We start from the raw sequence: 14,149 nt of genomic DNA on the forward strand, positions 1-14,149 counted from the left end.
TTATAATCTATGATGTTTTTCAATTTTATTTTTAAAGTTTTCTTTAACTCTTTTAATATCAACTTTGCATTGGTTTTGTACTCAGTTTTTTCTTCAGCGGTGAATACAATAGGTGATGAAGTAATGGTTTTTTAATTTTTTAGGGTTCGCGATGTAAAATTTTTGACATGTTCCACAGAAAATTGTCCTCTGGATTTAAATCGTTTATTTTCACATATTTATATAATTAAATCGTTATTACACTAATTTATTGTGATAATTTTGCCAAAGGCGACTTATTTGATTTTTATTTTTTAATAATTCATTTATTTTGATCGGTGGGGTATTTTTTATTTTAATTCAACGTTATTTCTGTTTGGTCACCATAACAACATATAATAATAAGTATCCAAAATTTCATACACGTACACGTTTGAAATGAAATATCATAAATAAGAACATTTCTTAGTGTCTTAGTGGACCATTTTATTCATATCTGCAACAAGGTGAATATAGTTAGCGAACAAACATATAATATGTGGCTTTTATATATAAATATATTATAATTTTAAGATAACTGTTCAATGTAAATTTGTATTAAATGTATACTATCATATTGAATGAAAATTTTGTATACGAAAGGTAGGCAATAATCTAATTTTGATTGTTACCTTTATGTTTTCCTCACTACGTTAAGGTCTACAATAAGACTACAATCATTCTAAAATATATTTAATAAATATTCGTCGCATTTTCTCGCTCGCTAACCATCGGCGCGTATCCCTGCCAAGGAAACGCGCAGGTCCAGAAAATGAACTCTCCCCATTGTCCCATCGTCGTAAAATTCCACAAACGCAACGGAAACAAACACTGAAATACCTCCCATATTCGATCCCATCGACCAGTGTTCTATCCCTTCGCCCTTTCTTCATTACCTATCCCAGTCTACGTGTAGTGCTCGCGAATATAACCCAATTTGTTTACCCTGCGAATCGATCACCCAGGGTGGTATATGGACTCACCCAGTGAACGAAGCCAAGGGTGAAATGGTCCAGACCATATGATGCGAAATCTAACAAAACAACTACAAATCAGCTCATCGACACGTATGGATTTATGGTGAAAGTTTGATCGGGTTTTTCTACGATTTTTATTGTCCCAGTGTACGGTTACCATGGTGATCTCGGGGGTGGAAAATTCCAGCAATGGTTTGTTAACCTTGATTAACTATTTAAACCGATAGAATATATTTTACGTTCGATTTTAATAATTTCAGCTGAGGCGACGACATACGTCACCTCGATTGCGGGAGTTGGATTTGTTATTTTTATGATTTTGTTGTATGTAAATAGAAGATATTTTAAAAGTAAGCCTAATATAAACGCTGCTTGCGAGGAAATAATACACACCAGTAAAACACAAACGAGCAGCAGACCGAGAGGAATAGGTATTGTACAGAGCCGCATTGGAATGTTAACTTTATTATTATTATTTTTAATAAAAACTAATTTTGTTACAGAGCGCGTTTATTCCTTTGAAGCGTCAGATTCACTTGAAAACCTGGAAGATGATCCTTTACTATACTCGTCTCAGGTATTATTATATATACATTTTATAAAATTTATAGACCGATGCATTTAACTGATATTTTTTATTTAACGAATTGCAATATTAAAAAAACGGGTACAATTATTGAATTTTAGTATCTTTATTTAATTTTTTTATTAAAAAAATTTAAACCGTTTTTCGGATTCTAAAAGTTTATCCGAAAAAATATGTTATAAACTATATTATGTATACACAATATATGCTGGGATATGATTTCCTCGAGCCGCGTCAACGAGTATACTTGAGAAAGTACTTATTCAAGCTGCTAGTAGGGAATATAACACAATTCGTAGATTCTGAAAAAACTACCGTTTTGTATACCACCTAATTACCAGCACTTGCGTTCTTGAGTATTGTTTGAAATACCGCATATAAGAACCATATGAGGTAATCGCAGTTGGTCGACCCATTATGGTCTAGACTTTATTGCATATATTGTTCACATATATTGTTTTCTTCTGTGCATGTGCGTAAAGCTATTATGTCCTGCACATATACAATAGACCCCCAAATAACACGGTGAATCGGGGACATGCTATTTGGGTGCGTGTTGTTAGGAGTACTTACGAATTAGGCGCGTGTGGTTAGATATCCTACTGGTACTTCCTAATTTTGATAAATATTACCTCCCAGAGTCCTCCCAGTTTCTGTAAAATGCCCTTTGATTGTATGTAAATATTTGTATTTTTTAATAAATTTAAAAAAATATTTTTATATTAACCAGTCCTCATCCTGTTTGCAATTAAAACTTATCGCCTGTGTGGGTTTCGTCTTATCAACAATCTCGCCCAAACTAATTTGTTACTTCATTATAAAATTTATTATGGAATACATGTGTTGTTTTTATTGTTGGCCGTGTTTCAAAAGCAAAATCAAGAAAAGAAAAGTATTAATCAGAAATGGTAATTAATCTCCTCTAATGTATTTTTACAGCTTCAAGTTGCTTCGTTACAGAACTACTCCGATGTGGAAAGGGGAGAAAAAGTTCTGGCTATCACCAACCGTTCCGATTCCTCGTGCACCCACAACTCTGTCGATTCGATCATAAAAGAAACCAAGATCGACAACATCGAACCTGTGTCCTATGATCAATCTTCGAGAATCATAGCATATCATCAACTGGCGCTAACTCAAAGTAGCGTCGAAAGCGATGCGACTAACCAGGATGTAAGTTAGCTTAGACGTTCTTAAACAGTATAAGATGCTACTAAAAAAGTATATTTTTAGTGCATAGTACTCTCTCAAGACGGACTATCATCATTAGGAGGCTGTGGAACAATAGAAGTAGCTTTTCTGTACGACGCTCCTATGAGGAAAATGACCGTTCACATATTACAAGCGCGAGATTTGCCTCATAAGGATAGAGGACAACCGAGCCACATGCAGGTATATATACTTAATATATATAACCACAGTAAGAATGTATTAAAAACTGATCAATAAATTCCAGATACGCTTGTTAATGCTACCAAGTAAGAAGCAAAAGCATAAGACCAAAATAAGATCAGGAGAAAATCCGCAGTTCATGGAGAGTTTCCTTTTGCATCGTGTCAATCCTGGTAGCTATAAGTAACTATTTTTTTAAAATGAGATTCAATTATAATGCAACGCATCTATTCATTTCAGAGGAAGTCAACAGCATGGGCGTGCGTTTTAGAGTTTATGGTTGTGAAAGAATGCGACGTCAGAGATTAGTGGGAGAATCTACAGTTCAATTTTCGACCTTGAAACTTGAACTTGAAAATTCACTGTGGCTTACCTTGCAACCGAGAGCAAACATACAAGTAAATATAAATTAAATATAACACATAAATAAATATATGCTTATATGTATGCTTTTATCATGTGTAGTTAAGTGGTTCTTCGTGCGATTTGGCAAGTCTCGGAAGATCTGACAGTGTGAGTTCTTGCTCTAGCATGCAGCACGGAGGTGTTGCTGAAATGTTAATTGGTTTAGCTTACAATGGAACTACTGGAAGTTTGGCCGTGGAAGTAAGTGATATACTTTATATAATTCATTGGATATATACTCAATTGAATATACATTTAAGGTTATTAAAGGCAGTCATTTCCGGAAGCTTTCAATTAATAAAGCTCCTGATACTTATGTCAAAATGTGCGTGGTGAGCAGTCTCGGGCAGGAGATGGCTAGATCTAAAACGACTACCAGGAGAGGCCAACCAAATCCGCTGTATAAAGAGCTATTCATGTTCCAAGTAAATTTATTTATTTTTAACCTATTATGTTGTTTCATATGAAGTAGTTATAAATATTGCTTAAACAACTGGTCGATGGTAATGACGCGATCTTTCACAACAACTACTTTTGGATACCTTCCGCGTGCATAGTCCTGATATGTGGTTTTCGCTGTGGTCTTGACCCAAAGATGTAGAATTTATATGGTATTTTTATTTATCAACAAGCGGAACTTTTTACGCAATTTTTGTGTTAGTGCTTTATTGCGATCATTTCACTGTCGAATATGACGTTAACTTTTAGCGAATTTATTTTTATACTTCTCGGAAATGGGCAATTGTTTCATTCGGGAGTATGTTTAAATACAATATTTTTAAAGCATTAATTTTAAATGGCTTCAAAAAATAGAAAATATATTGGACATGACATAGATGCCTTTGGACTTGTAAAGGTTAAATTTTTTATAGACACTGTACTGAATTAAATCGTGTGAAACAACCTATATTATTATTCGGTTATGTACGTTGTAAAAATGATATATTTTTAGGTTGCACTGTTCCAACTGAGCGAAGTGACTCTGATGGTATCCGTGTGGTGGAGAAGAAGCGTCAAGAAGAACGAAATGGTCGGTTGGTTCTCGCTGGGTCAGAACTCTTCTGGACAGGAGGAAGCCGACCACTGGAAGGACATGAGGGAGGCCAGAGGCGAACAGATTCAACGGTGGCACGTCCTGATAGATTCTTGATTCACATAACATTTGAAGGTAACCTTGCGTTGGGTTACTTTTGCTTTCGATTACGCGAAAACATTTTACGGTCTTCTGCTATTCCCATCTTGATGCTTCAAAGACGAGCTTCATACGAATACCCTTGTTGAATGCGCCGCTGACGCGGTAGCAAACTTTTTTTGGCAAGTCAGATTGACGAACGCAATCGGTGAGTTTTTAGTCCACTCGCGGACATATCGCTGAATGTTGTCAATCATTGGTCGAGCGCTGTGGATAAAAAATACGCTACCAAAAATGGCTTTACGAAAATTACACTACTATATTACAGTTAATAAGTAAATCTTAATTCATGCGCAGAGCCGACTTAGGCAAAATATGGCGCCCCCTTTCACTCGGCGCCCTAGCCAGTCGCTCGGGGCGGTACAATTCCGCATAATTTATTATCTACTATAAGGCATTATAAATGTTTCGACGAACAAACCTTCGTGCCGTTTTCATCGCATGATTTCTTGTAATTAAAATATGAAATTGGTAACTATAAAAAAATTAATACGTTAATTGTACTCAGATATAAATAAAAATTAATACACAATTAATAATAAGCGCAATGTACATCTATTGCATTGTTTTTTAACGTTTTTCTTAAACATATAATAGGTAATTGTTCGAAAAGCTCAAATCAATTTGAGTATCGATTAGTTTTACTAGATTTTTTTATTACGTTAAAATTTTATAAATAATAACTTTAGTTGATATTTGAAAAGTCTAGATGGGAGCAGTGTAGATACATAAAAAAATAAATAATTCTTATTAGCGTTTTTAAAGTCTACGACATTTTTGTATCCATTTTTAAATTCAGAATTTATAATAATTACTGTTTGATGACATCTTCGTTTTAATGACATAAATATAGATATTTAATAATGTTTACATTTTTATACAACACTTAACTTTAGATTATGTGAAAATTTTATATGAACGTTAATCATAAAAACGCAATTAAATTTTAGCAATTGGAATGTGATAAATGCACAAATTTTACACAGCACTAAAATGTATGTACTTAAAAGTAATCGATAAATTTATTATGAAAAAAAATATTATATTATTCTTACTTTCGTGCATTAATTATTATCGATTACTTATTATAAATATATAATAATAGTGTATTATTTATGTTAAAAAATACGATTTTGATTGATCTTTTCTTACCCATATAGGGTATTTTAAACATTCTTTTAGCCTTTACTATTGCTTAAAGGTTTTTGGCTGTTCGTAAAATATACTAAGATGATAATATATTATGTATAAAATGACATGTTATTAAATTAACTACTTAGAATCCTATTATGGAAAAAAATATTGAATTTTAGAATAATGGTGAAGTAACACTTTTTTTACTGAAACGAATAAAATTGAAATTTTCTATTTATGCTATAACTGATTTTCATGTTTCTAATGATGTTATTAAAATAAGAACTAGTAAAATTTTTAAAAAAATAATAAAATACAGATGGACCAAAATAATGTTTTGCTTCTTAACCAAAATACATATTAAAAATATTTTAAAAATAAGCGAAGTTAATAAAAAAAAATTTTTCACTACATGGCTTTTATAAAAAAAATCAAAAATTTAAATTTTTTTGTAAAATGTGAAATAATACTGTTTTTTAATTGAGCATAAAATAAATATTTGCAATGTTGCTTTTGGTCCATCTTCTAGGAATTTAAGAAAATTTTGCTTTTATATTAAATTTTATATTCATCTGATCATTAGAAGTATTTTTAAGAATAATCAGCTATATGTGACATCTAGATTATCTCACAATTCACATGCATATGCAAAAATTCATTGTACTTCATAGATATTTAAATATTATCTATTTATTATTTCATAATAACTATAAAAAAAAATGATATTTTTTATTTTATGTCTATGTATATATTTGTTAGATATAAAACAATCGAGGTAACAACCAGTGCCGTAATGAAAACAACTAATATGCACACAAAAATGTTTTTTAAAGAAAATTTTATATATGTCCGATTTTAAAAGATTAATACAATGTAATAAATTACTACACATATAATCAAAATGGATATAATAGTCTCATATTTTTTTGTTTTGACAAAAATATCAGTAGTGGATGTAGTTTTTTTTTGCTTTTTAATGGAAGATGAGAAAATTAGAATGCTAGCAACTACTTAGTTAATATGTAGCTCATTCTGTGAATAATCAACAATCACATTTATATGTTGTCAATTAGGATATTAAGTCTTATTACTATTTATTGCGTCTTTTTTATAATAAACTACATTCTATGATTTCAACATAATATAGTATAAAAACGTATTGAAACAGATCGTTTAATAAATTAATAAATTGATTTTAAAAGTTGTTTTTAATTATGTATCCATACATTTTCCCAATCCAATTCGTTCGTGAGCTTCATTGTAATTTAATAGTATAGCTCACATTCAAACATGCAACTTGAATATTATAATAATGTATTCACAAAAAAAATGTATAAAAGTTGATTGAATAGAGTCGTAGTCATACTATTCATTTTCAGTGTTGTAGTAACACTAGAATATCAAAAGATGCTTAAAGAAGTTAATAAAATTTATGACAAATATTCTGATAATTGTTCACTGCATGGTATTAAGTATACTAAATCAAATTATCATGTGATGGCCAGGTAAATTTTGCATATTTAATATAATATATTTTCTAAATATTTGCTATAAATAATATTGCTTGAGTTAAATTATTATTAAGTGTCACATTTTTTTATAATGCTGGTTCAAGACTCTGGCGAATCACAGACGCGGATGTTTGTGAGGCAATTGCATCACTTCTGGGACACATTATCAATCGAATTATTCACCCAATTTTCAATTATATTAATATTCAAATATTTGCACGAATATTTGTTTATCTCAAATTAAATTTAAAAAATCTTACAATGAAACAATTTGTATAATCAAGCAACACAGATCGTTTTTTTTCTAAATATTCCCGAGTGACTAGTACCGCTCAAAAATCCATGGCCTTTATTACGTTTCGAAATACTCGACAATGAGAAGTTTCATCACAACAACAAATTGCTTGTATTGTACGTCTACAAAAAACATTTGTGAATAGAATGTACATCGGTTGTGTCTACTATGACCGAAATTTGCAGAATTCGTTCGTTGAACGAAACAAAATGTTGGAAAGGCCCACCTTTTATTATTGTTTAACGCTTATCTCAAAAACAGGTATGCGTCGCAAATTTTCGTATAACGTTTTTCTATTTATTTTTTTAAAGTGCAAAAATATTAATTCAATCGCAGTTCATTTATTTCTTGCTATTTAATTTAATATTATTAGCTATTGTATACACAATAATTGTAATAACCTAATGGTAATTAATTTATATAATTTTCAGATTGTTTTGGAATTGCATCTTATTGTGCGGCTTGTACGGATCAATATCGTTCGCAAACGATATTATGAATACATTCCTGAACACCTCGACGATAATGACAATACCATCGCAATATTTACCCACTAATGATATACCATTTCCTAGTATTACCATATGCACTCCGAACATAGTAAAAAAAACAAATATTGAAAAAGTTCTGAAGAGTTTCTCGTAAGCAATTTTGAATTTTTGTAGTATTTTAATTTTTAATATTCAACCCATAAAAATATAAACAACTTACGGAGTTTTAGAATTTTACCAGATAACGTGACAATAGATGAAATACGAAATAAAATGCATTTATTGACTATAGAATCGCCTGAAACATTTGATTTCAACATAAATGATCTACAAATGTTGGATGCCGTGATCAAAAATAACAGATACACTGTGAGTAAAAAATAATTAATTATTAAGATTATACTAATTATGGTGTAAACCGTGCAACTTCTGCCGCCTCCGTAACTTTCAATAATACCTCACTGTTTCAATAATATTCGCTAAAATTAGCTACAACCAGTGATGTAACTAGGGTATGTGGTGCCCGGGGTGATCCTTAAAATTGCCGCCTCCCCCCCCCCCTATACATTTTTTGCATGGTCATAAAATTAGCATTTCTTAAAATAATTAATTGGTTATTGTTAAGCTCTTGCTATTCGTGGATATATATATATTTCAGTGCATTTAGGGCTAAGTACCACACTAAAAAATCCCATCGCAAATATGCCGCCCCCAAGCAAGTGCCGCCCGGGGCGGCCCGCCCCCCTCGCCCCACCATAGCTACGCCACTGGCTACAACTACGTCTAACAGCACCTTGCAGATTGTCTAAATATATCTATCCATATCATATGCGTACATATTAATTTGGTCTATAGATTACAACTATGTTGATAGAATAGATTTAGAAATATATTATGTAATTTATTTTTAGATGTGTGTCTTTTCGTGTTATTTATTTACATATATTTTTTTCACAGTATTATGATGTAAAAAAAGATTTAAAACAATCTTGCGAAGACTACTTAGTGAGATGTCAATGGGAAGGTCGTATTGTTAAGTGTATGAACTTATTTGAGACACAATTGACTTCTAACGGATATTGCTGCTCGTTCAACTATGTTGGGTAAATCTTATAAAATGTTATACAATATAGTCATTTAAAAATGTCTAAAATTTCAGCGGTAAAAGATTCAATCGAAAAAACGTATATAAAACAAACTATTTCGGACCCAACATGGGCTTATCTGTAGTACTGAACCCCCAGAGTTGGGACTCTGTGTACAAAAGTAAAACATCAATGGTTGTTAACTAATTACCAATTTATTACTATTAGATTAATTTGTACTAAAAAATAATACAATATCCAGATTATAATTAACGACGTGTACGATTTTCCAATTGTAACTAAAAATTTGAAACTGCTAACCGTCGGTCATGAGGCTTTTATTAGTATTACACCACTTCATATGTATATTTCTCCAGACGCAGCTGATCTAGAAATAGAAAGGTAATTTCAATGCTTATGATAGATTACTATTTCATTTGCACGAATTTACTGAATTTTTATAGACGAGATTGTTATCTGCTGAATGAAAGGCCCTTGATGTATTTTATGGACTACACGGAGGAAAATTGTGAAGTCGAATGCGTTTTAAACGCTACAAAAAAAGTATGCGGTTGCGTGCCGACCTTTCATCGAAAAAGATACAATGAAACCCAATGCGGAATTTTGGATAAACCATGCGTGGCAAATAATATTGGTACTTTTTTATTTAAGTTTTTCGAAAGAACTATGTATATCTATCAGGTATGTGCGTATATGCATATTATCGGTTTGGAAGAAGTTCGTCACAACTCAAACAATTTTGGTAGACTTTTATGTTGAAGAGTGTTATACGAGATGTACGTAAACCTGTAAGTCCGTATGTCGAAGAATAATGAGTTTTAATGTTGTGTTTTACAAAATTCTAATTTCACTCGTTTTGTTCAGCCAAACCTTTGTTGCTACTTTTTCAAACCTTTACAGTACCATTCATAAACGGTTAATGATACTTAAAATAGAAAAACAATGATAGTTGCCGTCGGGTAAAATAAAAAAAATATAATTTTGTTATATACCTGTTAGGGCAATGTACAAATTATATACCATATACATAATGACCTATTTACGTCCCTTATTAGGCAAGTAAAAATGTTAAACTGTATTCTATGTATAAAATGTACTATAAATAAATATATTCAAAATATCGGGTCATAATAGGGTCCATAAGGAAAAAATATTTTACCTTTCGAGGACAAAAAACATCGTTTAATCGTTATCGTTGGCCGTTAACATCATTGCTTGGCTTTAACCGTCGTACTTACAACTTGGTCTTAACAGTTACATTAGTGGCGAATATGTTAATACTAAATAATTAATCACACATATGTATGTATAACAAAATCCAAGAAAAAATAATGCAACAAGCAAACTTGTTCGCTGAAGCTGCAAATTGCTCTAACTTAATATGTTTGATTTTTTAGATAATCGAATCTATTTAATTTGTATGGTGATTTACTAAAAAATTATTAATTTTGAGTTGACAGTCTTTTTCCAAACCGATTATATGTTGAAAAAAAATTAGAAACTACAAAACAATTAATTATTGATAATGAATTAATATAAAAAAAATAAAATAAATAATGAATTACTATTATTAAATAGCGCTATCTTTGAATTTGTGACAACTATGTATAATGCGGACCTAACTCATATTTATTTCTAAGCCTCTTTGTTTATAAATAAATTTTACGTACACATATATCAAGATTCTTTGATAATTTGATATTATTTTAGGCGTTTCTATGGTAGAAATTTTTAAGCTCCGAGAAAAATCATGTCTTTCATCTTGTATTCGATTATGTAACATGACATATTATGATGCGTCAGGATATTTGGTTCCTCTAGATTCGATGAATAGCTCAATGGATTCTCTTTAGTAAGTTTATCATTTAATACTTATACAATTTATTACTATTATTAAAATATTACAAATTCAAGATTCGATTATATGGATTTAGATTCATAACTAATATTTACCACACATTTTCAGTTCCGGCCTTGACTTCAGTAAAAGCAATTACAGCGTGCTACGTGTATATTTGTCAAAACAAACAATTACGGCTTATCGTCAAGAACTTAAAACAAGTTGGATAGCATTATTATGTAATACAATGATTGTTTTATTATTTATCTATAAGTATTGATTTTAAGCGTGTGTTATATTTTCAGGCAATGCTAGCGGCGTTTATAGTTTATTTTTGGGATGCAGTTTCATTACTTTTGTAGAGACCTTATATTATTTATGTTTTAAGTTATTATTGTTCATGAAAATTAATATTTTTAAAGCGTGCAAAAGAAAGACAAATATCAAGAAAATACAACCATCTAAAATTCTCAACAAATTTTGAATCAATCATACTTGTGATTGATATCTTGTAACAATATAAATTGACACTTATATCATTGACACATTTACATTCAAATTCTCGGGCTATTCGTTCTTAAGAAAGCAACCATAATAAGCACTATTAAATATTGCGTCACAAAAGCTAAATTGATGGCACATTATTTATTTTTTATAAACTTTTAATGTTCCAATATTGTACAGATATAAGCAGTAACTTTCAAGTTTCTCCGGAAAATATATATGATAATGTGTGAAAATTAGACAAAACTTACGCTATAAATTAATAGTACTTTTAATTATAAAACTATATATATTCACATTTATTTTATTGTACATAACATTTTTCAGAAAAATGCCATTATATTAAATTTGGAATATTTTGGTTCATTGTTCTACATTTTAAATTACTTAGATCCATTTCATTTATAAATCATATATGGAAGGAACTAAGCATTGAACCCATAATCAAATTGTACAACCAATCGTTGACCTACCAATTCCATTGATTCTCTAGCTGTTGTTATAAATATACAGATAATGTTATCACTTAAATATCCTTTTATATATATTATTATATTATTGTTTATGTTATCGTAGGATATTTCTCAATTTTTATGTAACTGTATAAATAGGCCCGACCCACTGGTAAAAAGGAGAATCAGAGTGGGATTTGTGAACGGAGGCCGAACGCTAGACGTTGTTTCGACTGTAATTAATTAATTCAAATATTTATTAGAGACAACAAATGAAAATAATAAAATTATTACAATAAGTGAATTTAGAACATTATTTTTGCTCCTTTATGACACCATATGCAGCTCGAATATTGTGAAAAAATCGTTGATAAATTAATGTGAGACGTAACAAATATAATATAATAAAGTATAAATATAAATAAATATTTTTTAGTTTGCCATAAAAGGCTACAGATCAGCATATAGTATCTTACATGTATATATTGCACTCAGAATCGTTCCAGGTGTAGATAACAACAATTCAGTGTTATCTATTCTACATAATGTAGTGAATGATAATAATTACACGGTTGGTTTATATTTTGTTCAGCATTATCTAAATGCATTATATAATAATAATCTATGTATTATTTTTATATTATAGATTAGAAAAATCGATGATTTTTTTGTAAAATGTCAATGAGAAGGAAATATTGTCGATTCCAAGAAAATATTTAAAACATCTTTTACGAACCAAGGGAAATGTTTCTTGTTTAATTACATTTGTTAATAAAAACACGGTAATAGTATTTGGAATGTATTTATTTATATTTACAGAGATTCTAAACATAGCAAGGTCAATAGAAAGAAATGTTTTCACTTAACTCTCAATTCTTAAGAATTTTGCTATTGATCAAGTTGTTAAATCAACTCTAGTTTCAATCGCGTCAATAGAATATTTTTTTTTTTTAAATTGATCAATATTTTTTCCGTATCGATGTGATAGTACACAATATAATAGAGAATTTGTAAAAGGTCTGAGTTGTTTGGTGTTCAATCTTAGCTTAACATTTGATTAAGATGTTCAACTTTGTTAGGCGGATCGCGTATCACTTAAACAATTTACTGACGATTCGCATTTTGTACGACGCGTTAGCTCATAGTGTTTTCGAATATTGGTATTTTTTTTAAATCCCAGCGAAGCTAAGTACTTTTTGTTATTAGATAGGATCAAACAAATATATCTTAGATATCTCAGCCATTAAAGCTGGAAGGGGGGCGCCATTTGATTAAATTTAACACGGTTTTTGAAGTTTATATAAGCACAAGCAGCGCCGTCCAACTGGTAAAAAAATATTTTCTTAGAATTTTTTCTTTTATGAATGTTGTGAGATTGAAATAAAGGTCATCCAAATGATTTTTGCCCTTCTCGTTTGATATTTTCAAAATCTGATCAACTTACTAAATGTGAAAAATTCCCTGAATACCTTTTTTCGAGTCCGGGGCTTTAAATATTCTCGAGCAGGCCCTGTGAGAATAAACTAGCTAATAATGCGATTACAAATAGCACCATAAGGCCACAATATTCCTGTTACGCAATTTAACCTCGGAGATATCTATCAAGCAAATGTTGCTTTCTAAAGGCGTATATTTATTTTGTTGTTCTAAGAAGCGAGTGCAACGATTGGCTGGATGATCGCTTCATGATGTTGGTTGGTGAGCAAGCTTTGCAGCTCTGAATACTTATGCCTGAATGAAGAGAGACGCCCGCCTGCGGACAATATTCTGTCATAGACGCTCGCACCAGAGAAAGAATAACTTTAACATACGAATACCGCAGCAGAGAGGGATCAGCTTTCGCAATACCGTCGCTGCCACACCAACCAGAACTCTAAGACTCTTCTTCTGACATCATTCCTGCACCTGCTTCTCCACAGCTGCTCGGAGAAAACATCTCGCCATTCATAGTTTGTCGCAATATGTAATATAATCTAATAAAATTGCCACTTTTTTTTAAAAAAGCTGATAGCATTCGAACTGCGCAACGATATTTTTTTATGTAATATGGTGCACATTTATTTTAGAGTGCAGCACTATTATTTAAAAAATATTTGTTAGTATTGTATAATTAAACATTTTACTACCTAAAGTGTGTGTGTATTATAGATGTATAAATTAGTGTATATGTTTGAGCTGACTTATAGATTAAATTAAAATTATTTAATAATTTAACTTTATGTTTTTCTAATAGCGTCGAAACTGCG

The 14,149-nt window shown here is 30.7% G+C and overlaps 1 protein-coding gene across 2 annotated transcripts; it reads left to right on the forward strand.

Moving 5' to 3' along the window:
• The first annotated feature begins 767 nt into the window (after positions 1-767).
• Positions 768-13,898, forward strand: Syt14 (Synaptotagmin 14). 2 transcript variants are annotated; one of them, XM_088189422.1, is made up of 11 exons: positions 768-1,187; positions 1,256-1,426; positions 1,499-1,572; positions 2,521-2,754; positions 2,815-2,973; positions 3,038-3,146; positions 3,214-3,371; positions 3,439-3,579; positions 3,639-3,803; positions 4,331-4,546; positions 13,558-13,898. In XM_088189422.1, exons 1-10 carry the CDS (start codon positions 1,154-1,156, stop codon positions 4,526-4,528), a joined length of 1,443 nt encoding a protein of 480 aa, XP_088045548.1. In that variant the 5' UTR covers positions 768-1,153; the 3' UTR covers positions 4,529-4,546; positions 13,558-13,898. The 2 variants fall into 2 exon arrangements, with proteins under 2 accessions (XP_088045548.1, XP_088045547.1); XM_088189421.1 differs by lacking the exon at positions 13,558-13,898 and having other exon boundaries at positions 4,331-5,311.
• The last annotated feature ends 251 nt before the right edge of the window (positions 13,899-14,149 follow it).

Source organism: Plectrocnemia conspersa, unplaced genomic scaffold, assembly GCF_051122295.1.
Source record: "Plectrocnemia conspersa isolate PC_06_02 unplaced genomic scaffold, ASM5112229v1 ptg000008l, whole genome shotgun sequence".
Classification (NCBI taxonomy): domain Eukaryota; kingdom Metazoa; phylum Arthropoda; class Insecta; order Trichoptera; family Polycentropodidae; genus Plectrocnemia; species Plectrocnemia conspersa.